This window comes from Galdieria sulphuraria, assembly GCF_000341285.1.
Source record: "Galdieria sulphuraria unplaced genomic scaffold scaf_50, whole genome shotgun sequence".
Taxonomy (NCBI): Eukaryota; Rhodophyta; class Bangiophyceae; order Galdieriales; family Galdieriaceae; genus Galdieria; species Galdieria sulphuraria.
Window position 1 is genome coordinate 18396 of NW_005178425.1, and position 22272 is coordinate 40667.

The 22272-nt window shown below is 38.4% G+C and overlaps 11 protein-coding genes across 13 annotated transcripts; 7 read left to right on the plus strand and 4 right to left on the minus strand.

The window, feature by feature from the left end:
- The first annotated feature begins 1305 nt into the window (after positions 1-1305).
- Positions 1306-2596, plus strand: Gasu_51180 (peptidase M48). Its single transcript, XM_005703721.1, has one exon. The coding sequence runs from the start codon at positions 1333-1335 to the stop codon at positions 2479-2481; it is 1149 nt and encodes a 382-aa protein (XP_005703778.1). The 5' UTR covers positions 1306-1332; the 3' UTR covers positions 2482-2596.
- Positions 2597-3155: 559 nt separating this feature from the next.
- On the plus strand, positions 3156-4846 carry Gasu_51190 (U4/U6 small nuclear ribonucleoprotein PRP31). Its single transcript, XM_005703722.1, has 4 exons — positions 3156-4013; positions 4064-4282; positions 4332-4478; positions 4526-4846. Exons 1-4 carry the CDS (start codon positions 3279-3281, stop codon positions 4817-4819), a joined length of 1395 nt encoding a protein of 464 aa, XP_005703779.1. The 5' UTR covers positions 3156-3278; the 3' UTR covers positions 4820-4846.
- Positions 4847-4855: 9 nt separating this feature from the next.
- Gasu_51200 (ribosome biogenesis regulatory protein (RRS1) family protein) lies at positions 4856-5666 on the plus strand. Its single transcript, XM_005703723.1, has 2 exons — positions 4856-5514; positions 5570-5666. Exons 1-2 carry the CDS (start codon positions 4858-4860, stop codon positions 5639-5641), a joined length of 729 nt encoding a protein of 242 aa, XP_005703780.1. The 5' UTR covers positions 4856-4857; the 3' UTR covers positions 5642-5666.
- Positions 5667-5670: 4 nt separating this feature from the next.
- On the minus strand, positions 5671-6775 carry Gasu_51210 (nicotinamidase). 2 transcript variants are annotated; one of them, XM_005703724.1, is made up of 7 exons: positions 6701-6775; positions 6571-6654; positions 6450-6521; positions 6307-6398; positions 6124-6257; positions 5990-6075; positions 5671-5941 (listed from the first exon to the last, which is right to left on the minus strand). In XM_005703724.1, exons 1-7 carry the CDS (start codon positions 6770-6772, stop codon positions 5846-5848), a joined length of 636 nt encoding a protein of 211 aa, XP_005703781.1. In that variant the 5' UTR covers positions 6773-6775; the 3' UTR covers positions 5671-5845. Both variants share the same exon structure in this region, with proteins under 2 accessions (XP_005703781.1, XP_005703782.1).
- Positions 6776-6785: 10 nt separating this feature from the next.
- On the plus strand, positions 6786-7416 carry Gasu_51220 (uncharacterized protein). Its single transcript, XM_005703726.1, has 2 exons — positions 6786-6907; positions 6961-7416. Exons 1-2 carry the CDS (start codon positions 6789-6791, stop codon positions 7391-7393), a joined length of 552 nt encoding a protein of 183 aa, XP_005703783.1. The 5' UTR covers positions 6786-6788; the 3' UTR covers positions 7394-7416.
- Positions 7417-7420: 4 nt separating this feature from the next.
- Gasu_51230 (uncharacterized protein) lies at positions 7421-8265 on the minus strand. Its single transcript, XM_005703727.1, has one exon. The coding sequence runs from the start codon at positions 8216-8218 to the stop codon at positions 7445-7447; it is 774 nt and encodes a 257-aa protein (XP_005703784.1). The 5' UTR covers positions 8219-8265; the 3' UTR covers positions 7421-7444.
- Positions 8266-8555: 290 nt separating this feature from the next.
- On the plus strand, positions 8556-9915 carry Gasu_51240 (vesicle-associated membrane protein-associated protein A). 2 transcript variants are annotated; one of them, XM_005703728.1, is made up of 4 exons: positions 8556-9230; positions 9277-9467; positions 9519-9679; positions 9727-9915. In XM_005703728.1, exons 1-4 carry the CDS (start codon positions 8584-8586, stop codon positions 9736-9738), a joined length of 1011 nt encoding a protein of 336 aa, XP_005703785.1. In that variant the 5' UTR covers positions 8556-8583; the 3' UTR covers positions 9739-9915. The 2 variants fall into 2 exon arrangements, with proteins under 2 accessions (XP_005703785.1, XP_005703786.1); XM_005703729.1 differs by having other exon boundaries at positions 9277-9679.
- An 80-nt stretch (positions 9916-9995) lies between these two features.
- Gasu_51250 (26S proteasome regulatory subunit N5) lies at positions 9996-11586 on the plus strand. The gene has a single exon (XM_005703730.1). The coding sequence runs from the start codon at positions 10161-10163 to the stop codon at positions 11526-11528; it is 1368 nt and encodes a 455-aa protein (XP_005703787.1). The 5' UTR covers positions 9996-10160; the 3' UTR covers positions 11529-11586.
- A 4-nt stretch (positions 11587-11590) lies between these two features.
- Gasu_51260 (ABC-2 type transport system, ATP-binding protein) lies at positions 11591-15525 on the minus strand. The gene is made up of 9 exons (XM_005703731.1): positions 15046-15525; positions 13899-14997; positions 13636-13848; positions 13419-13581; positions 13056-13373; positions 12671-13003; positions 12282-12617; positions 12113-12228; positions 11591-12067 (listed from the first exon to the last, which is right to left on the minus strand). The coding sequence occupies exons 1-9, from the start codon at positions 15507-15509 to the stop codon at positions 11618-11620; spliced, it is 3492 nt and encodes a 1163-aa protein (XP_005703788.1). The 5' UTR covers positions 15510-15525; the 3' UTR covers positions 11591-11617.
- Positions 15526-16465: 940 nt separating this feature from the next.
- Gasu_51270 (RNA-binding protein) lies at positions 16466-20446 on the plus strand. Its single transcript, XM_005703732.1, has one exon. The coding sequence runs from the start codon at positions 17370-17372 to the stop codon at positions 20364-20366; it is 2997 nt and encodes a 998-aa protein (XP_005703789.1). The 5' UTR covers positions 16466-17369; the 3' UTR covers positions 20367-20446.
- Positions 20447-20450: 4 nt separating this feature from the next.
- Gasu_51280 (DNA polymerase epsilon subunit 2) lies at positions 20451-22265 on the minus strand. The gene is made up of 3 exons (XM_005703733.1): positions 21155-22265; positions 20712-21102; positions 20451-20661 (listed from the first exon to the last, which is right to left on the minus strand). The coding sequence occupies exons 1-3, from the start codon at positions 22250-22252 to the stop codon at positions 20582-20584; spliced, it is 1569 nt and encodes a 522-aa protein (XP_005703790.1). The 5' UTR covers positions 22253-22265; the 3' UTR covers positions 20451-20581.
- Positions 22266-22272: the final 7 nt, after the last annotated feature.

Below are 22272 nucleotides of genomic sequence, written 5' to 3' on the forward strand. Positions count from 1 at the left end.
TAGAATCCTGCTGTTATACTGCAATTATGCCATAATTTTGTCGACAAAATCTTTTTCATGATTGGGGCGACTTTTTGAGTCGCTCACGATACCTGGGACGGACTGCGAAAGTGAATATTATCGACCAAATGATGTCAAAAGAGAAATAATTTCAGATTTGTAAATGTACATTAGTCAGTATACTCATGACAAATTGGATTTCTTTGGTAAAATAGAGCAACAATATATCTTGTGTGCAGGGTTGGAGAAGAATGTCTTATAGCTGTTGCCATGAGGTGACCTCCACACTTTAGTCGTATCTCGCACTAGAACGTTCATAGAAACATCCATAGTTAAGCGGGACTCGTTATAAGATAGATAAATGAATGCACGTATTATGTGTGAAGTGCATAAGACGCATATGTTTTTGCTCGATAATTATGAATCAGAGATCGACATCAAAAGTGCAAAAACCAAAACAAGAGGAGTTGCTCTAAGAAAAGCGATAGCAAGCAAGCCCAAGCTGTTTCTAAATTCTATCCTGAAGATATAAACCATTAATATTTCCCTCTCATAGGAGACTCACTGAAGTATCTTCCCGGTCGTGCAAACCAAATTGTTGCTAGTATTGAAGAGCTTAACGATATGAAGAACCCAAAACTTGTCAAATTTGAGTTTCTTAAAGCGTCTACTTCAATATCGAGACCTGTCGATGTGTTCTTCATAGAATAAATATTAAATAAGCAACCAGTTCAGTGAGGTTCGATCAAAGCCAACATTTTTGAAACAAAACGTCACTTGAATAATTAGTGGCCATCGGAAATACTTTATCAAACCGAATAGTCATCAATTTGAGTTCAGGATTTCCAAAAAAATTCCTGTATGCGTTTAAGGTAGGATTTTTTCTCCTCGATAGTCTGCCAAGTTACTGAAGAGAACCGAGGCAAGTTTCTTTCGAAGTCCTTCAACAAGAATTTTTTGCATTCTTCTATTCATCTGAGAATATCTCAAGCTAAAAATTCACAGGAAAGCAAAGGGCTAGTATTAGTCATCTTCCTCTGAAGGAACCATGAAAGCAATATTTTATTGGAGAATAGATTGCGAGAAGAACTATAAGAATCATGACGTGACTTTCTATGCAACTGGCCTTTACTAGAATCCAGCCTTCATAGAGGAAGATGTTTAACCTTATAGCCTTCAAGTTTTTGTTTTCCTATTTCTACATCCAATGACAATATATTTATAAAAATGCAGGAATACTTGCTCATGCTTCAAATACGGCCCCTGATTTAAAAATGGGCCGAGAACGCCCCAGCAGTTGGGACATTTGGCGCCAAATGTACTTTGTATAAAATGTCAAAGGGATCTACCTTGATAAAGGCGCTATGTTGCACTGCTTTTGTGTTCCTTTTTCTACAGATTAACAAGACACATCGGTTAAACCAAGTCTTTCTTAGGAGTTACGCCTCCTTGAACCTAACTAACTTTCTAGAAATTCAGAGAAAGCAGAGACTCGACTCGGAGACTTTCAATGGAACAGACGTTTGTGGTACTTTCCCTGAAACAGTTCCTTCAAGAAACCCCATGCGTATATTGTATGCTATCAATCTGAAGGACAGCTCCAAAGTGTTTCCGAGGCAATCTTTCGAGCTACTCAAGTTGCTTACAGCTAATGTTGCTTCAAAGAGCTTCGTGTCTATATACGAGAGTGGAAGCAAAGATGATACTTGCAAAAAAGTCAAAGAATTTGCCAAAACTCTAAAGACTCTGGGAATTGACCACTTTGTTCACTGTGGGAAATTGACTAAAGGCAAAACTCAAAACAGGATAGATTTCATGGCAAACTTGAGAAACGCTGCATTGAGACCTCTCTTTGAGAAAACATTTACTGCAGATATTGTGGTCTTCATAAATGATGTTTTCTTCTGTGCTACAGACTTGGTTCATTCCATCGAATATTTTGAAAAGGGAGCTAACATGGTTTGTGGATTAGATTTTGATAAGAGAATTTCTTTCTATGATACTTGGGTAGCCCGAGACATCTCTGGGAAAGTTTTAGGAAATAGGCAAAACTGTGATATGTTCCCATCCAAGGAGGATCGCACTCTCTGTCTTCAAGGCAGCTGTGTACCAGTATACAGTTGTTGGAATGGAATAGTTGCATTTCATGCTTGGCCCCTTATTGAACGTCGTCTACGATTTAGACTGGCAGATGCAGCTTTGCAAGAATGCCCTTGTTCTGAGTGTACACTATTCTGCAAGGATCTTTGGAACATTGGTGCCAAAAACATATGCGTTGACTCTCGTCTTCGAGTTGCCTATGAGTCCAAGGTCTTTCTGAAAGCAAGAGAGTTTATGAACTCTTCATCTCCCAGAGTAGAAACTCCAGGACTATTCTTCAACATTACCAAACCGGAAAAATTTCTTTGCGAACCTCTCAATTTATCATCAAGCAACACACATCCCTTTAGGAAGCAAGCATATTGGACTTCAACGGACTGAATATCTTAATAATCAGGTCAAAGTGATTATCATTTTCATAACATTCCTCTATGGAGAGTAGAAATTCCCCGGCTGGAAAAAAATATACAAACCAAAGAAATGTTCAGGTTTAGACATAGAAGAAACAAGCTAGTTAAAGGAATCAACTCCATTTTCTTTGAAAATTTCTGATAAGTTTTTAAGCTGCTGAGTTTATTTTTCTTTCTTGATACACTTTGAAACAGTCTGTTCGTTGAATTTTTCTCTGAAAAGCCAACGGTCTTCTATCTCTTATAAAAGGCATGTTCTTCTTTGTCTTGTAAACATTTGTTATAAAGCTATCAATTTTATCTATTGTAGCCGCTAATGAAGTTGTTCCTAAATTTTATCAAAAGGGTGTTGTACAAATTCAGACTCAACTTGTATTCTTTGAGAACTTGTGTTAGTTTTGAAACTTGCGTCTTCTATTTGATATGCTTTTTACAAGTGAATTCTCTACCTTGTGAAAATTCCATTATCCAACACTCTGTTTTCTGGAAAGAAAACTATTTTTTTAATGGAATCTCTCAATGGCTATGTAAACAGACCTGGTCCTTAAAATTTACCTAAACCATCAGATATTGCTGAATATTGAATAGTTTAACGAATATTTTGGTATATTTCTCATAAAGAATGAATACTGTTTCCGCCTTAATTCTGGATTGGCTAATTGGTCGTAGAACAGTTTGAATTCTGCAGCAGCTTAAGGGAACCACAGTCTTTCACGAGGATTGTTTATTTGTAAAACCCTTCAGTCAATAGGAACTTTTACTGGGCTCATGTCTACCCTTGCGGAACAGTTTGTGGAAGATTTAGAAGATGATACTAGAAATTCGGAAAGTCTGGACAACGCTGAACACCCTAGTGGAGCAAATTCAAAGGCTCAAGGAAAGCAGACAAGTTCCGACTTTAAGGAAGTTTTAGAGCTAGTTTCTGAAGCTCAAGATTCTTCGGAACAAGTTGGACCAAGAGAGTACGAACTTGTTAATCTTTGTATGAACTACCTTTCTTTTGTCAAGGAAGAAATTGCTTCTATAGGGAAAAAACTAAAGAAAGCCTACGGAAAGCGCTTTCCTGAATTGGAAACTTTGGTTTCTGACCCCGTTGACTATGCACGAACTGTCTTCATTCTTAGGAACGACGTCGATCTTTGTCGAAAAGACTTGAGTGGAGTTCTCCCTCAAGCAACGGTAATAACTGTAGCAGTTACTTTTGCCTCTACAATGGGAGAGGTACTGTCAGAAGACGAACTAGACGAAGTGCTTGAACTTTGCAAAGAGATATTTTATTTAGACGAAGTGCAGAAGAAGCTTGTAAATTTTGTTGAAAGTCGAATGAGTCTGTTGGCGCCAAATGTGACAGTTCTGGTTGGTAGTTCCATAGCAGCACAGCTTATCGGTTTAGCTGGAGGCATAGAAAACTTGGCGAAGATTCCTTCCTGCAATATACAGACTCTTGGATCCAACAAATCTCTTGGTTTAGGCCTGTCCACAAGGTTCACGAGTCCTCATGAAGTGGGTATTCAGAATATTATGATGGTTTTATTTGACATGCACTTTGGTAGGGCTATATTTTTCGTTATTCAGAAGTCCAGTCTTTACCTTACGGCTTGAGAAAGAAAGGAAACCGTCTTATATCTGCCAAAGTTTCTTTAGCTGCTCGTGTTGACGCAGCAAAACAAAGTAGGGACGGAAGGATAGGAAGACAACTCAAGGAGGAAGTCCGTCAGAAATTTGAAAAGTGGCAAGAACCTCCGCCTGCAAAGACTGCAAAACCTCTACCTGTACGTTTCTGTTTCTCTTATTGTTCAATTATTATAACTATAACTGTAGGTACCTGATGAAAAACCTAAGAAGCGACGCGGTGGTCGTCGATTGCGAAAACAAAAGCAACTTTATGCTGTAACTGAACTTCGAAAGCAACAGAATCGTTTGGCGTTTGGGAAGCCAGAAGAAAGTTATGGGAATGACATCGAAACTGTTTGTGTCTTTCTTCTCACTTAAACACTTTCTTATTTGTTTTCTAGGGTTTTGGTATGATAGGGTCAGGATCTCTCCACTTGCAAAGTACAAAAACAGACTCTGTTTCAAAGGCAGCCAAAAGGAAGTTGGAAAAACTGCGTTCCAAAGAACCTTCTTTGGGGAAGAAACTTATGTCCGGCTTTCAAACTAGTCTTTCTTTTGCTTCAGGCGAAGGAATGCAGTTGGGAACTTTAACACCTGCTCCTGGAGGCGTGGGTGTTGGTTCGCTAAGTAATCAGAGCGGAATCCAAAGCACTTATTTTTCGGCAGCTACGCCTTTTTTTGGTTTGAAGAAATAATCACATTTTTCCCGATAAGTAAATTTGATTGAGACTTGATGGACGGTGTTGAAGTTGACTTGGGGAGTTTGTCTTGTGCAGACGTGAGACCCATATTTCAAGAAGAAACAAAACAAGAACTAGAAGAACGTATTCGACGTTCTGTAGAGTTTCTTGTTCATGGCCTTTTCACTTTACCTGAACAAAGCTCGGAGCGGAAGAGTCAAAGGGAGTTACCCGAACCATTTTCAGTAATTCCACGTGCCAAGCCGATCCCTAAAGAAAAGCCTCTGACAAAGTGGGAACAGTTTGCAAAGATTCGAGGAATACGAAAGAGGAAGAGAGATAAATTTGCCTGGGATGAGGGTCGTGCAGAATTTCGTCCGATTCACGGTTACCGCAGCATCAATGATGGAAGTAATCAGGTGATATTGCCTCATGACCCTTCGTTGGAACCTGGAGAGTCTCCATTTGATCTATTAAAGGAAGGTAAAAGGAAAAGAATCGCATCTAATCGTAAGAATCAGGAACGCAACAAGAGAAGTTTGTCCAAAAATCAACTGCCTACACACGCGTTAAGAGCAGATAAACGTAGTTCCAAGAGTTTAGAAAGGTCGGCCAAAATTGTATCCATTTCCAACCGGTCACTCGGGAAACATGAGGAGGGAAAGAAATCAAAGCAGAAACTTTCCTCTACAAAAAGATCCCTGAAAAAAGTAAGTATACTTGCATCTAGTTGATTGTGGTTTTTATCAATTGATAATTGATCAGAGTATCATTCCAAATGGTGTTGAACGAGAAAGAACTTTCCAAGCAGTGAATGATGTTCTTAAAAACTTTTAAGTATTTTGCATTGTTAATGGCATTAGATGTTGTAAAATGCAAAAGTTTTTGTTTTCATTGGTTTTGGACAAGTCAAGAATAGGAATGACTCTATTTTCTTGGTTTTGTTTCTTTGTTTCTATTCGATGTTAGAGCCATATCTGTCTGCATAAAAGAAACTTACAAAAAATCGCTTCTTTGTCTTTTATAACTTGTAGATATTCATTAATTTTTGCAGCAGAGACTTGAATATGTAAACTTCACATCAGAGGAGGCCAATTCTAAGAGTTTCATGGTCAAAGAACTCGTGGAAATCGCTCTCTATTCCAATTCTTTAAGTTTATCAGAAATACAGTCACAAGACCTTACCGAACAGTCAAGTATTAAATACGTCTCGAATCCCTCTAGCACTCCATCAAGACAAGTATAAGCTACACAAAAGTCCAAAGCTAGTCCTATGGAAAGAAACGTTGGCGTTACATAAAGTAGAGCAAAGAACTTACCACAAACGTATAACTGCGATACATCTTTTTCAACAAGTCTTTCTTTTAGTTGAGTCTGTTTCTGCTTTCCATTGTCCCAGAACGCAGAATAAGAATCTATGTTTGGATCAGTTCCCTTCTGAATTAGTATATCACTGACAATCAATGCGTTTAAAGCCGATTCTCAAACAAGTCCAATATTACCTATCTCGATGAGTTAAAAGTGGATGAAATTCTGCTCCTACTGAGTTCTGAACGCAATGCACAGGCCACAGAATCTGTTTCACACCACTTTCCTAACACAGCACAATTAACGAGGCTATAACTCACTTCAAATATGTCAATACTTCTATCGCGTCAAACACTTCGTGACCAGGATGATTCTTAGCAAAAGAAACATGATTCTCCGGGTGCCAATCCTTCGAGAATTCCAACCATCTCAGTATCACTCACATCCAAACAGCTTACCTGAGTCTCAACTACAACATCGAAAAATCCTGTATTGCGAAGTTCATTGATAGGCTTCAAAATTTCCTCAGCACCCGGAACTTCCTAGTTGGCAACTTAGATGTTGAACAGGACTAGGACTGCAACCAACCAGACTGCCCCCTTTGCAAAAGTCTCTTTGAACATCCACAATTACTAAAGCACGAGTCATTCTTTTCCACATTTTATGTGCGATGGACATGCAATCCTTCTCAAGGCTGCGAGTTCGAGTAGAAGACTTGTCAAATAAGGTTATTCAGCTGTTGAATGACTATAAGTTGTCAGAAACCATGTCACAGGATTGGAACGAAAGTTTTCGGTAGGTTCGCTAAAATAAATCTTTGTATTTGAAGTAGTCAAGTTTTTGAGCAGAGAGCAGTTGTATGAAAAGTACGTTTCTATTGTCACTTTAGAACACTTACTTAGAAGAGATTTGGAAACTCTTTTCCTTTCTTCCTCGGAGTGGATCTTAAAGCCAAAAGTACCAGGAGAAGAGACTCTTCAAGCCTTGCCGGATCTACTCCGAACCAAACCTGACCAAGAATATCTCAAATACTTGAACGATAGTTATTCCTTGTATTTGAAGGAGTCTGAAGTTGATGAGAAAGATTCTCACGCATTGAATTTGCGAATATTATCCATTCGGAGGGTGTGCAATACTCTGCTTGAGAAAGTTGAAAGGTTTCTAGAACAAGATAGCAGTTCTGGAAATCCTTTCATCAAGTCAGCGGAAGAACAATCAGACAAAAGTGTAGAAAACTCTCTTTCTTGGCTGATGTATGAAAAAGGAATCGGTCTGAGTTGAAAGGAGCTACGTGACACAACATTGTTGTATTCTTTGACGTCTCTAAGAACTTTATGGAGTCTGTTTATCCAGAAACTCAAAGATGCTTTTGTCTCCAAGGTCATTCACAACCGGTGAGCTAAACTTCCTTACTACAAAATAAATATACGATAAGCTAGTGAAAAATGATAATATATTTGCTGTTTCGGCAGATAATAAAGAAAGAAAGTGTCCAATTGAAAGAGCAGGGACCATGAAAGTCAACAATATGGCTTCATATTGACGGTAACAGAAAGCTTCCTTAAACAAGAGTCCACTGAATGCAATAAGAGTCCAACCTGAAAATAACAAAGAGGAAGGGTGTTTCACAGTTTCCAAGACAAGGCCATTTGACTCTGAAGAAAACTGAACGAATAACATTCCCACAACTCCCACAAACCAAAGAATCTGTAGGGTTTGCTTAAGTACTTTTGCATAGATGTGAACGTACCATAACGCTACGTAAAGTGACAAAGTACTCAGCCAAATGGAAAGATCCAGAAAACGGTGTGGAATATCGGGAAAAAAGTTAGCAAGAACTAAACTGATGCCAAGGCAAAGAGAAGAGACTCCTAAAGAACCTCTATAACACCAAACTTCAAACACATCTCTTTCTGTAAGGTACCACTTTCCAAAACGACCTGGAAAAGGTCCTTCAACTGGTTTATCACTGAACAAGCAGTTGACTGTTCTCAGAAAACAAGGAAACTTTGAAATGTTTCTATTTCTTTTCTCGCATATCCAGCAAGTTCGACCCCTACTTGAAAGCTGAGGAGTTTTTGACCCAAAGACAATGCTTAGGAACATGACAGAATTCTCCACACAGATTCTTGGAGATTTTTGTTGCAGATGGCCATAACAAATGAAGTTTACATAATTACTTCATTGGTTCTATAAACCTCAAGCTGTTTTATATAGTAGGTGTACCTTCAATTTCCTATATTCATCATGTGCAAAAGTCCCATTTATATTTACTTGGAAAATGATAGTTTCAAATAGCATCAATAATTTATAATAGAGACCACGTTTGAAAGAGGTAATAATAATAGATATCCTTTTTAATTCTCAATTTTGAAAAAGACATATAAAGTATCATCAAACAGTTCCTTTCAAGTCTGAAGTTCAAAGTAATACATCTTCCAATCAAGTTGGTATAATAAATCTTTGGTCATATGGATTCGGTAGTGAAATTGTCCACTAAACAACTAGACCTCTTTGTGGAGTCAGGAAAGCCTGCTTCCACAAGTTTGACAGTAGAAAATATTTCAAAAAGTTATGTATGCTTCAAAGTAAAAACTACACAGCCACAGCGCTACTCGGTACGCCCTAGTGTCGGAATTATCAAACCAGGTGAAAGGAAAGATGTTCTAATAACGCTCGAACCTTTGAAGGATATACCAGAAGACCTCAAGGCTAGTAAGGACAGATTTTTACTACAAGTGATAAAGATATCTTCAGAAGCAGCGAAAACAGATGTTCACGAGCTATGGAAAAAGGTGAAGGAGGAATCAGTCTTGCAGCAGAAATTTCGAGTCCAATTTGTATTAGGAGGACACAGTATGGATCTCGGCTCCAGCTCAAATGCTTACTCATCACAAGCGTCTCTTCAGCCCACAGAAAGATACACTGAAGGAGTTTCAAAGGGATCGGAGGCATATACAAGTATTTACTCGGACAGGTTTGCTTCCGACCCTCTCGTTGGAAACGGAGCAGTAAAACAAGACAAGACCAAAGAAGATAGCAAACTTCCCATTGACTTAAACGACTCGTCGCGCTTCACGTTGGAAAGAATAAATCTATCAACTGCTTCATCTCCAAGGTATGTTTTGAGTATCTCTAATGAGAACCTTTATAACTCTCGAAAGATTATTAGAAAAGAATCATTCTCTTATCTCACTGGAAGAACGATATCAATTGGCTCTAGAAAGAATTCATGTATTGAATACAGAGCTTGCACTCCGGGATTTAGAACTTGAAAAACTAAGAGATAGTAAATATGGAAGGGAAGAATACAGAAACTCAGCATCTTCATCATCATACGAAGAGAATGATTCAGGTTTGTATTCCAAAATGTTTGGACTTTATCATTTTCACTTTTATCTATCAGAAGTCCTCACTGCAAGAGATGGACATTTTCAAGAAACTGGGGAGCCGCATAACCGTGTGAAGAGTTCACGAAAGAACACAAATAATGGTCTTGTTGGAAACATAGGTTTCTCTGTGATTCAAGTTTTTTTAATTGTACTCATCAGCTTCTTTTTTGGAAAGGTTGGTAATGCTTTGGTGAAATGTACATTTTATTGAAAACTTTTTAGTACTTATCGTAAGAAGTAGTTTCGCCATTTTCGTGTTACTCAGATACAACAAATGTGACTGTTAACTGTTTTACGAAGAATTCAAACTGAAAGTTCTTTTGTGATTGTTTTTGAGACATACTCTCACGTAAGTAACTTTAGCACTGACATTGAATAAATATTTTATTCAGTAAAGTTTAAAACGTTTCTTATGCAGTTGTGTAAAAAGGGCAAAGGTTGATGAAATGGTAAGACTTTTAAGCATCCTCCAATCTTTTTCTTAGCCATTGTCTCTAAGAAGACTCATTCTGTGTCTAAAGAAACAAAGGAATTGTTTGTGGATATTTTGAAGACTTGTAAAATATTAGTGTAAGGCAATATCTTATAAAGAAAGAAAAGACCATAACCTCCAAACTTACTATTGGCCAAATTGGGCGAACTTGATACAGCTCAATATGGAAGGAGGCTCTTTCAAGTCAAAACTGGAACCAAACGAAGAACCCATGGAGCTCGAGATAACACGGGAAGCTGAAAATGAGATTCAAGAGAAAATCTCTCAATCTGATAATAAGCCACTTTCGGACGTTCTCGGAGAATTACTGGGTTTGGAAAGGAATTATCGTCTCGCAGGGTTGACCGCCGAGACAACTAAAGTTTGTTTAGAAATTATCAGACTATGCCGTAAAAGAGGTGACTGGAAACTTATTTTGGAACATGTTCAACTTTTATCGAAGAGAAGAGCCCAAGTCAAGCAAGCGATTGCCACTGTTGTGAGAGAGTGTATGACTTACCTCAATGACCCTAACCTGGATGAATCCACAAGATTAGAAGCACTGAGAGTTTTGAGAGAAGTTACAGAAGGAAAGATCTTCCTTGAATTAGAACGAGCAAGACTCACCAAAACTCTTGCAGAAATAGAGGAATCGAAGGGGAACGTTGCAGTTGCTGCTGATTTAATGGAAGAACTTCAAGTGGAAACTTTTGGTTCTATGGACAAAAGAGAAAAGATCGTCTTCATCCTTGAACAAATAAGACTATCGTTGGATAAGGGAGATTATATTCGAGCTTCTGTTGTGTCTCGTAAAATTACTCCTCGAAGCTTTGAGGGTGACGACTTTGAAGACTTACGTCTCTCTTACAATAGACTTATGGTGCGGTTACATGTTTACAACAAAGACTTTTTAGAAGCTTGCAAGTGTTATATAGCTCGATATCAAACTTTGCTGGCCCAACAAGATGCTTCTTGGAAGCAAGAACTCCGAAATGCTGTTATTTGTATTCTACTGTCTTCGTTCAATAACGAACAGAATGACTTGCTTTTTAGGATATCAGAATATAAGCAACTTGGAGACCTTGGAGAATTTTCAAAGCTTTTAGAATTTTATACGAAGAAAGAACTTATTCAATGGTCCGAAATGATAACACGGTTTGGACGAGAATTGAAAGGCATTTCGTTGTTGGAATTTTTGGATGAAAAGGAAGCCATGAACCTTTTACATGTGAGAACTATTGAACATAATCTTCGAGTTATCACAGTTTACTATACTTGTATTTCTGTTGAAAAACTTGCGAAATTATTAGATTTGAACCCAGAGGAAACGGAAAAATATCTTAGTGATCAAGTATCCAGTCAAGTGTTCTGGGCCAAAATCGATCGGCCTTCAGGTATAGTTCGGTTTACGAAGCCCCAATCGAGTGAAGCAGTTCTTAATGATTGGTCTCATCGTATCACGAACTTGTTAAACAAAGTGGAATATACTTGTCACTTGATACATAGAGAACGAATGGTTCATAAGAGTATACTTTCATCTTCGGAATCTTAGTGAAATTGAGCATGTATGGTAATCAAATAAAAGTGTTATTTTTGATGCCACAGTTTTTATCTACAAAATGTCTTCGCGGTTGATCAATATTAAGCAATAGGACTTGAAACAGTACGCTGTCTCAAACCTCTAAAATGTTTGGGAGAATAAGATGGATTTTCTTGAATATCGTCAAAAAAGTCACCTTTGTCGTTGGAGACAACTCGCACAAAAACGTCTTCCAAAGTGCTACTTGAAACAGCCCAATCTCTTATTGGAAAATCCTTTGTGAGTTTGGCTACTTCCTCAAAGACTCTAGACAGAAGCACAACAGATCGAGGTATATTATATATCAGATGACCATTTATGTTTCGGTTCAACTCCACTTTTTCCTTGAAAACTCCATTCAGTCGAAGCAACATGTCCTTGGCTATTGCTGCACTTTGGTCATGTCTTTTACTGTCAATGGTTACTTCAATTCGGTATCCCATTCCCAAACGATTTTTTAAAGACTCTGGGTCACCAACACATAAAAGTGATCCGTGTGAAACCAAACCGATCTACACTACATTAAAGAGCTTTCAACGATAACTTGGAAGAAATACCTTATCACAAAGACGTTCAGCTTCATCCATTGCATGAGTAGTCAGCAAAATTGCTCGTCCTGGCTTTTGCTCTTCTATAAACTTCCATAATGCATGTTTCGAAAGAGGATCCAAACCTATGATCATTTATCCATACGATATGGGAAGAATCCCGTTGAAGTTATCCCACCTGTGCTTGGTTCATCTAGAAATACTATTTCCGGGTCCCCAGCAAAGGCAATGGCAACGCTCAACCTTCGTTTCATTCCGCCACTAAATTTTCCAACCAACTGACTCTTAGATGAGTGTAAGCCAACACTTTCCAACAAACTGTCAACACGCTTTTTAATATTAGACCCTCCACCTTTCAACTTTGCATAGAAATAAAGATGCTCTTCTGCAGTCAAGTCGTCCCAAAGAATGCTATGTTGTGGACAGACTCCAGTCAATAGATTGATTTGTTGCATATCCTTCCAAACAGAATAACCTCCTAGAAATGCTTGCCCGCTCGTTGGTGGAAAGAGTCCTACATTAAGTAGTCTATAAGATTTTCCTAAGGCTCGATAAGAATCCAAATACCTGACATAATGCTGACAGTTGTCGTCTTTCCAGCGCCATTTCTTCCGAGCATTCCAACACAGCTACCTATTGGTATTGAAAAGGAAAGATCTTTCAAAGCCACGTGAACTCGCTTCTTTGAAAACAACTTTCCAGTATCGTATTCCTTTCGCAAGTGGAACAAATAGACGCCAGGCTTTTCATTTAAAATTCCCCGATAGCAAGTGCGCTGCTCTTCAATAACATCTAAAGGAAAGGATACTCTACTTTTTGTAGTAGGTGTTCCTCCTCCCATTTCATCTATATCAAGTACTACATCGTCTTTGGAGACAAACTTTCGAGGAGAATCTAAACCTATAGTCAACTTTAGTCGCTAGACTATCAACAAGAAGAAGCTTGGTTCTACCTGAAATTGTGTTATCATACGACGATATCGGCAAATCTGTACTTCCTTCCGGAGAATGGGTTCCCGTTCTTGGCCAACAGAAAGTGGTCCAACTTTTAAGTCCTTGCAAGGTTAAACTTTGACTTGTACTTTTGAACCACGGAAAACCAAGGAAGAACAAGGGATGCTTCCGATATCCTTGCTGAGGAAATACCATATCTATATAGATACCTAATAATAGAAATAGGATCCACTCGACTACTAGAAACTCCATTACTATGCAACAAGGCATAGGTTTCCTACACATTCCAGTAGCGCCACTTAAGGATACCGCAAATCCTGCTATAGTTAGCAAATAGGGTTCGACAAAAAGTCATCACTTACCCGCTTCATTTGCTTTGCCTATGTAATACAACGCTCGAAGAAAAGCAAAGGATGGCAGAATGCTAGTCCAGTTCATAAGTGACTCACTCGCATGGTATTTCACAAGTTTAGTGATATATAAGAAACCCATGAAGTTCACAACAATAACATATGTCCATCCCAACTATGAGTAACTAGTCAATAAATTATATAAACTAACATTCGGGCCTATCCTTACCATCAAGGCTTGGCTAGGGTTTCTCATCAAACTTGAAAGAAACATTGAAAAAGCGATGCAGGTGTTGCCCCAAACAAAAAACAATCCTATGTAAGTTAAAGGGTAGTTTTCCGAGAAAAAAGTTATTCGGAAAGCTAATCCCAGTAAAATAATGATGGCAGAAAATAGTATAAACATAAAAAGCATGAAAATGTAAGTCACCAGCCAATACACCTAAAAACCATCAGTACATAACAAGTTCCTCATTTTCATAATAGACGTACTCCTGTTTGTAGCCCCATCATTTTCATGAGAACTCTCAAACCAGACGTCCTTTCATAAACAAGGGTTCTCATGTAGGAAGGTATGAGAAAATGCAAAAGCAAAGCTATGGCTATCATTCCATAAATATCCAAAAAATTTTTGATTGCTGGAACACCATTTTCCATAGGCATTAAAAGATTCGCGACATGATACGGAAGTCGGTTGGTCAGTCGATATCGTTCAGACTGCGTGAGATTAGAACCCAAAAGCAGATTTGATACATTTGGACTGCTATAGTTGAGATGGTTGAGAGATGACAATAAATCTGTAATTGATAAATTGGAAGGTAAAGCTGCTCGAATAGTACCTTCTTTCTGAGACAAAATTCCCGAAGAAGAACTCCTTCCAAATGTGTAGCGATAAAAAGCATCAGATAGTCTCATAACACTTGCAACAAGCTGACAGTTTCCTCGAGTACAACTGTTGTACTCATAGTAATCCATTGTTTCAGTTAGTACAGCATTGTAAAAAACATCAACAACAAAACCAATCGTAGACAGGACACCTTGACTGGTCCGCTTCCAAAAAGAACTCAAAGAGTTAGAATCTGTGAATCTCGAAGGGGAACTGTTGTTTCCCAAATTGGTGTTGATATAACTAAATGCAAATGCTGCGTAATAATTGCTATCAAACCCTAGACTTCCGGGATTGTCTGACATCAATGTCTGGATTATGTCTTGACGACCAGACTTGCTGCTTCGCACTGTACCATTACTTTCTTTGTCACTAGTATGAACAGAAAGAGCGTAGTCAATCAAATTGTGTCCATAAAGTTCTGCTGCTTCATAATAACTCAGGTATTTCAACATCTCAGAGGTATTTCCTCTAAATTGCGAAAAATTTCCATACACTAAAAACTGCTTAGGATTATCACCTACAAAAGGTTGCAAAGTAAATTCACTCAAAATTCCAGAAGTTTTCACATTAGGCTGTCCATTATTCTCAGTTGCAAGAAGAGCACATTGAGAGGGATTTGAAAAAATACTGCAAGCAGGATAACTGATACTTCCTGCAGATTCACCCTGACCCGGCTGAGACACAAGGAATTCATTATTAGTGCTATTTCGAATCGTTATGTCAACGATTTCCGATAGATAAGCGACTTACCCCACATAATAAGGATTTCGAAACTGCGGAATAAAATAACCCATGTTCTTTGCTTCATACTTTACTGCCGTGTCATGCATTACAGAATCTGCCAATTTGCTGATGCCATACAAAACTGCTAAAATGATCAACGGCGCCAGGATATTCAATAAAAGCTCCACCTTTTGGCGCCTTTGGAAGTGAAAGCTCTTCAAAAATAGCGCTTCAACTTGGTTGAAATAAAACACAACACTATTCCTTTTCTGATTTCGATCATTATTATTCACACCATAGCCCTCTGGAGCTCCATAGAATCGAAATTGTCCTGAAACTGGACCTTCACCACCCCAAGTGACTACTCTTCTATGTTTTTGAGTTTCCCCAGTATAGGCGGCTTTAGACGTCTCTTCCGAGCCTTGGGCAGCATTACAAGTACTGTTCTCTTTATTAACAACGGGTATGCAAGGAAGAGACTGTTCCAACATGCTGCTAGGGAAATTTCATGAGAAGAGTGACCAGAAAGTATGTGGCGCTATCCTTTCACCAGGACCACGAGACATAGAGATTCTAGAAGGGAGGGCCTTATTCGCCCAAAAAATTGGCGCAACTTTCGCTCGAACACAGTGAATACATAACTTCTCGTTTGTATCGGCGTTTTAGTCGAAACTTATATCCTCATAAACAGAAAACATATTCTTCAAGTTACTATGTCTCTCAGTCCTCTCTTCTGAAATCATTATTGAAAGGTCAAGCAGTCGAATAAGGCTAGGGGTATGAATATGTAACACTGAAATTGCTATTAAAGCAACCCAGTGAAGGACACATACCAGAGGTCGTACAGTGAAGCAAAATGACGTTATTATGAGCTTAAAGTCACAGACATAACATAAATCGATAGAGATTGATTTGAACTTTGCTTCAGTAAGCTAGACCTAATTGAATGAAACGGGTTACAGAGTCCGAGAGAACGGTTGTTTTTTATTAAAGTGGGCTTATAACTCTTGATTTTAACGCATATGATTTCTTTTTCGCCACAGTTAATAATTAGGCACAACATATGTCCTGCAAATGTTGCATTGTTTTGAAATCTTTTGTGAAAAATACCTTATGACTCAGGACTTTTCAAGCTGGCTTATCGCAAGTATAAAAGCAGTGATGTCCAAACTACGAAGACTCGTTAGGAGGGCAGGACCAAGACGTTGTCGATATGCTTGAAGCCTCCATAGGCAGTGTCACCAAGTTGCAGATATACAGCCCTTCATAAGGAAATAAAATATGATAATATAACCAGCGTAGCAAACGGATGCTGTTTGTCGATGGTCCAAAACTGTATTGACTTGTTGATCTTAGTAAAAAGACTGGAAATGTTGTGATGATAATAAAAGGACTTTGAATTGATATATTTTGAGTTTCTAGACCTACACTTAAGCTCACCATCTCACAAACATTAATGTAAGTAAACCACTTTGCATTTATTTATTTGAATCGTAAAGCTAAAATGCGACAAGAGTTCCATTGTCATGCTCTGAAGGAGGAACTTGTCTATAGTGACTCTGCAAAAAAACGAGAATAAGGAGAGCAAAAGTTGTCATTTAACAGTCAGTCGTTTTTTGATAGTTACGTGTTGTTTTGCAAAAAGTTTTTGGGAGACTTTTACGTTAATGTTAATCACTTTCACTTTTTGTACTCATAAAGCTAGATAAGAAACTTAAAAATAGAATAGCCTCAAACAGGCAATTGTGACCTAACAACTTGCTTATCTTTGTCTAGCAGCGATTGTTTTCTTGAGTCTAGAGTCTGTAACACGGAAAACACTGAATTAAGGGAGCCGTCTACAATCTGCATTGGAAAGCGATCTCGCTATCTCCACACTTTTGTTTCCCCCAAATGTAGTTGAGGGTGCGTAACATGAGATAGAAATTTTTGGAATGGGCTTAAAGGAAGAAATCCCTTTCGTCATATTATCATTCTCCATTTTGGTCGTTTTAAGCTGAGATTGTAAGACATTTATTGTAGAGTTGTATATTGATTGACCAAACTCAGCAGTGACGTATTTCAGGGAAAGGTTTGAAATAAGTGGGACGAAAACCAAAGCCTGTACAGTAAGCGTTAGTTTTGAAGGGAAGCGTTGGTTGGTTGTGCCAAGTGAATTCAGCTCTCGTTCAGAAGGTTGAACTTAAAAGTTTTTGATATTTGGGACAACGTATATAGAAAAAATTCCAATTTTGGCAAACACTAATTGTACCTTTTTCGCAAGCTTCGTTTAAGTTTTCGTGTTAGTGTTGTGAGATTTTTTTTGCCGTTTTAGAGAAAGTTAACAAATAGAGTCGGAAGCTTTTGTTGGAATGGAGTCAACCCTATCAGTTCCACCCTCTTGTGGAGAAGCACAAAAAGGTAATGGCATAGACTACAGCAAGAATCCCGGTCGGAACAGTATGGAAGGCTTTGTTGAAACCAGCTGTGAGAACGGAATCTGGTTAAAGAAGAACGTATCGGGAAAAACAGAATATCGTAGTTTTCAAGAGCAAGCAGGCGCAAGTTATGGACAGTGTGTGGCTAACTCAACACTTAAGGGTTATTTGGTAGACTCTTCCTCTCCTGTTGATTTTGGGAGAGATAAGGTAAAGTGGGACAATAACATATATTCCTCATCGTTGGCTGGAGGGTATGAGCAAGACAAAATGCTTTCAGAAACTCGCTCAGATGTAATATTGGACAGTAGCCTTGCCCCGGATGCGGACTCTTCTGGAGATTCCACGAGCACCACACCTTCTTTTTCTCCAAACTATTTGTCTCCTCTTCTTTCTCCGCAGCTAAAGCCTTCGAGTCTTCCTTCTCATGAGATTTTTAAGAAGCCGTATTCAGTTCCAGTATTACATGTAGATAATGAGCAACGAAACCAGAATTCTAACGAATACTCTTCAGGAAATAATAATTCAGCCTACGCAACTTCAGACCGATTGCAGAAGGAGTTAGCGGATGATGGTATTGGTTTATCGGGCTTGTCGCCATCATGTGACAGACGCTATGAGGATTTGGGGTTGTCTGGAAGGAAATCAAAATTTATCCAACCAATTGGGACTAGACAAAGTCTTCGAAGTGGATCTGCAAGGAGCGGACTTGGTTCACCTCTTTTGTTTCACGTAGAAAATACAGGTGAAAGTGATTCATCGCCTAAACGGAATCAAGAAATTGTTTATGAAGATTTTCGTTGTGCTTCCGTCCAAAAGTTCAACTCGCATGAACTACCTGCAGATACTAGTAGTGTAACACTGAATCGAGAGGTAACCGGCAGAAGTTTAAGCGATACATTCATGTCATCGTATTCACCCTTCGAAAGTCCTTCGCTAAGAACATCTGTCGTCGAAGGGAATCAGTCTCAAGGAGGTTTTTGTGATGAATCACCACAGAAGTTTTTTCGATTCGCCAATCTTAATCCTATTGCTAACGATAGTTTGTTTCGTTCGTCGTCTTTAAGTGCTCTAGATCGGAATGGTTCGAATGGTTCCTCCGCTCCGTCCTCTTTAAAGATAGACGATTTTGTTTCTCATTCTCTAACTTCACAACGAAGAAAAGTTTTCCAACAGCAAGGATTTTCAGGTGAAAGGTATAGTTCTTCTTATGAAGACGTTTTGTCTGCATTTCGCACTTTAGAGTGTGCTGAAAATGGTCGAGAAACGAAAGAGAGTCAAACTGTGTCGAATAATTGCTCGCAGTACTCTTCACCGCGAGTTATATCTTCTTCAACACGCGTTGACTTGAATGGCACAAGAAGTAACTATTCCTATAATGAATATTCACCAAGTCATATTCGTTACCTCAATTCTGAGACCCCGAGTCGGACTGTTCTAGTCAAAAATATTCCACCGGGTGTAGATGATAGCGAACTGAGGTGTTTGTTGGAACGCTTTGGTCCATTAAGAGACTTGGGAGCTCAACAGCGTTCGAGAGGTGGGCGTGGTGCTATTCAAGCTACTTATTTTGACCTAAGACATGCACGTGAAGCAGTCAATTTATTGCCAAAAGTATCATTTCACGGAAGGTATTTAGAAGTTCGTTTTATATTGTCAAGCGAAACATCTCCTGCTCTGAATGAACCTATGAAGAAAGGTATTCATTCAACAAACTCAGCAACTCATTTTAACAACGGTACTTTGGTGGTTTTCAACTTGGACTCTAACATTACTGCTGATGAGTTGAGGAAAGTATTTGGTGAATATGGCGATATCAAGGAAATACGTGAGTCACCTCATAAAAAGCATCACAAGTTTATTGAATTTTATGACGTCCGAGATGCTGAGGTAGCATTGCATAAGTTGAATAAGACGGAAGTTTCAGGTAAAAAGATTAAAATTGAAATCAGCAGACCTGGTGGAGTAAGAAGTCATCTTACGAACGATTCACTTTTTGCCAGTTCGAGTTATCCATCGTCTTCTTATACTGGCAACCTTTTAGAAGAAGAGAGTTCGTCAGATTCTCTTCCTGGATTTATATCTGGCACAGATCCGCATGGACTTGGAGAATACTCTTCATCGTTGCACTCATTTGTCATGGACGGATTCAGTTCTTCGGAAAGGTTTCCACTAGAGACCTGTGCCTATAATGTGAGCTCTTCGAGAAGTACTCCCATTCCGTCAAGTCGTTCGAATGGTTTTTCTTCAAAAGATGTTTTGAGACAGTCACCAAGGTCAATGTCAAGTCCGATGTTTCTTTCAGTTCATTCACCAAGTGGAAATAGAACACCGGGAGAAGGCTCCGCTTTGAATTCTCCTTCAGGCAGTGTTTCATCAAACGGAATGATTTCTCGTAGAAGTTCGTCAGATGATCGTTCCAAATTTATTCTTTATGTGGAAAAAGTTCATTCAGGAGAAGACATTAGAACAGCACTTATGATTCGGAATATTCCGAACAAATATAATCAGAGAATGCTTCTTGCAACACTTGAAGAGAACCATCGAGGAAAGTTTGACTTCTTCTATCTTCCTATCGATTTTAAAAATAGATGCAATGTTGGTTACGCCTTTATTAATTTTCGTCATCCTCAGTTTATTGTTCCCTTTTATTTTGAGTTTCATGGAAGACGCTGGGGAAGGTTTAACTCTGAAAAAGTTTGTGAAATTACTTATGCAAGAATTCAAGGAAGGAATAATTTGATTGCGCATTTTCAAAACTCATCTTTAATGAATGAAGATCCAAAGTGTCGTCCAATTATCTTTGGAGAAAATGGTGAAAGGTTAGAGTTTCCAATCGGTCCTCATGTACGAACTCGAAGAGGACCCAATTCCCGTGAAGTTTCTACTATGAACAAAGAACTGACATTGGATAACAACATTTCTCAGTAACCATGTATGTTATTTGTACTTTCTTGGAATGAGGTTAACAACACATCATATGAAAGTATCTATTCAGTTTCCTTTTGTTAGAAACTGAATAAGATTGGATTTCCTGTAGTGGTGTCTTTTGCTGTGTGGTTATATCATTTGTCGATAACTTTTGCATTTTATATTTTTTCACATGTTTGAATGTATATCTGAGGATTTCTTGGATGGATGAGTTACTAAAGGGTTTTTTGTACGGTTATTTCAATTTTCTTTTTGTAAAGCTTTTTCAAGTCTATATTTGACAAATTTGGATATGCTGGTTTTTGGACTCATACACTAGAAAGAAACCTTCCAAGGCAAATGAACCCGTTCCAAAGCATTTGGTTTGTCCGTATGTATATTGAAAAGATTCCAAACCACACCCCAAAACGAGAAATTGAGGAGGAGGAAATAACCAGAGACTTTGTTCATGATTCCAAAAGACAGGTTGCATATCCATAGGAAGTGGACAAAGATGTCCTTGATCCAATAAGGTTTGAACTATCATTTCACGTAGTCTGTTCAAGTTGTTTGGTAGAAGAAAGATACTATGTGGAACAAGTTTCTTCTCAATATTGTCTCGATAAAATATAATATTGGAGTTTTGACAAACTATTCTGACTGGATTGGAAGCAGCCGTTGAGCATTTGTAAAGATGTCGCAAAGGATTCAAAAGAGACTCCAAAATGGGAGGTCTTGGAAGAATATTCTTAATGCCCTAAATAAAAGTATTCAATATATAAAAAGATAACGAATTGACAGTGACATACTGGGTCATTGGGACCAGGAATAATGACCACTTGACATTGCTCGTTAGGAATATATTCATGTAGCAAGGATGCCAACTGTTGAAATCCATTGTTGAAATGTAACAAGTGGTCCTCGTCAGGATTCAGTGACGGTGACAAAAAGTTTCCCATGAGTACAACTGTATCAGGACACACATCATCCGCTTGTAGTGAACTGAATAACTTTTCTAATTTGTTAAAAACCGAATCATGATCGAGCCAAATCTCTGATATGATTACCATGATATGATTCTGTTGTTTCTCATGGACGTCCACTTCAGAATCAATCACTTGGCACAATGCCTTGGGTTCCATTATATTCGACAACGAGGCATCTAACGGAGGCATTTCTATATTAGTTACTCGGAACAATTGACCATTCCATTCTCCCCGTACAAGTACAATACAACCTTGAGTATATATTCTGTCACTTGAACAAGCTTCACTCAAATCCAATTGTATATATCCCGTTTCATCTTCGATGAAATATTTGTTGCCTTCAAACTTTCCAAGTATACCAAACAAGTTTGCTGTGAGACGATCTGTGCTGCTTAAGTTCTGAATGGGAGTCAAAGATGATGAAAGTTCCTTATGGAATATGGCCAAACGTTCACCTTGACCCAAAGAGGTCGCTTTTTTACTTTCCAAAGCTCTTGATAAAAGGAGTCTGTATCTTATCTTATATTGTTCCAGCATATTCTCAGGTGTATCCAATACTTTCAGACCCGTAGATTCTTTGAGGTATATTGTACTTGATTCACTACCAAGTGAGAGAATAGGTACTTCTCGAAAACTATCTATTATACGTGTAGGGTGAGATTGCTTTCTGTTTAAAACTTTTAAAATATCTTCTATTATTCTCTCTGCAACTTGTAAGGAAACAATAGTGTTTCTGGAACCACAACGAGAAAGAAATTCAGATATCTTGCTTGCAAACGCAGAAAGTGATTCATTCTCTACATTTTTCACATAAAAGTCTGCCAATCTATTCAAGGCATCGAGTTGCACAGAAACTCTTCTTTTCTTTAATACAAGCTGCAATTGTTGGCATAGATGTGCCTGGGAAGGTGTGCTTTTCATATTCGCTCATCCAAACCATT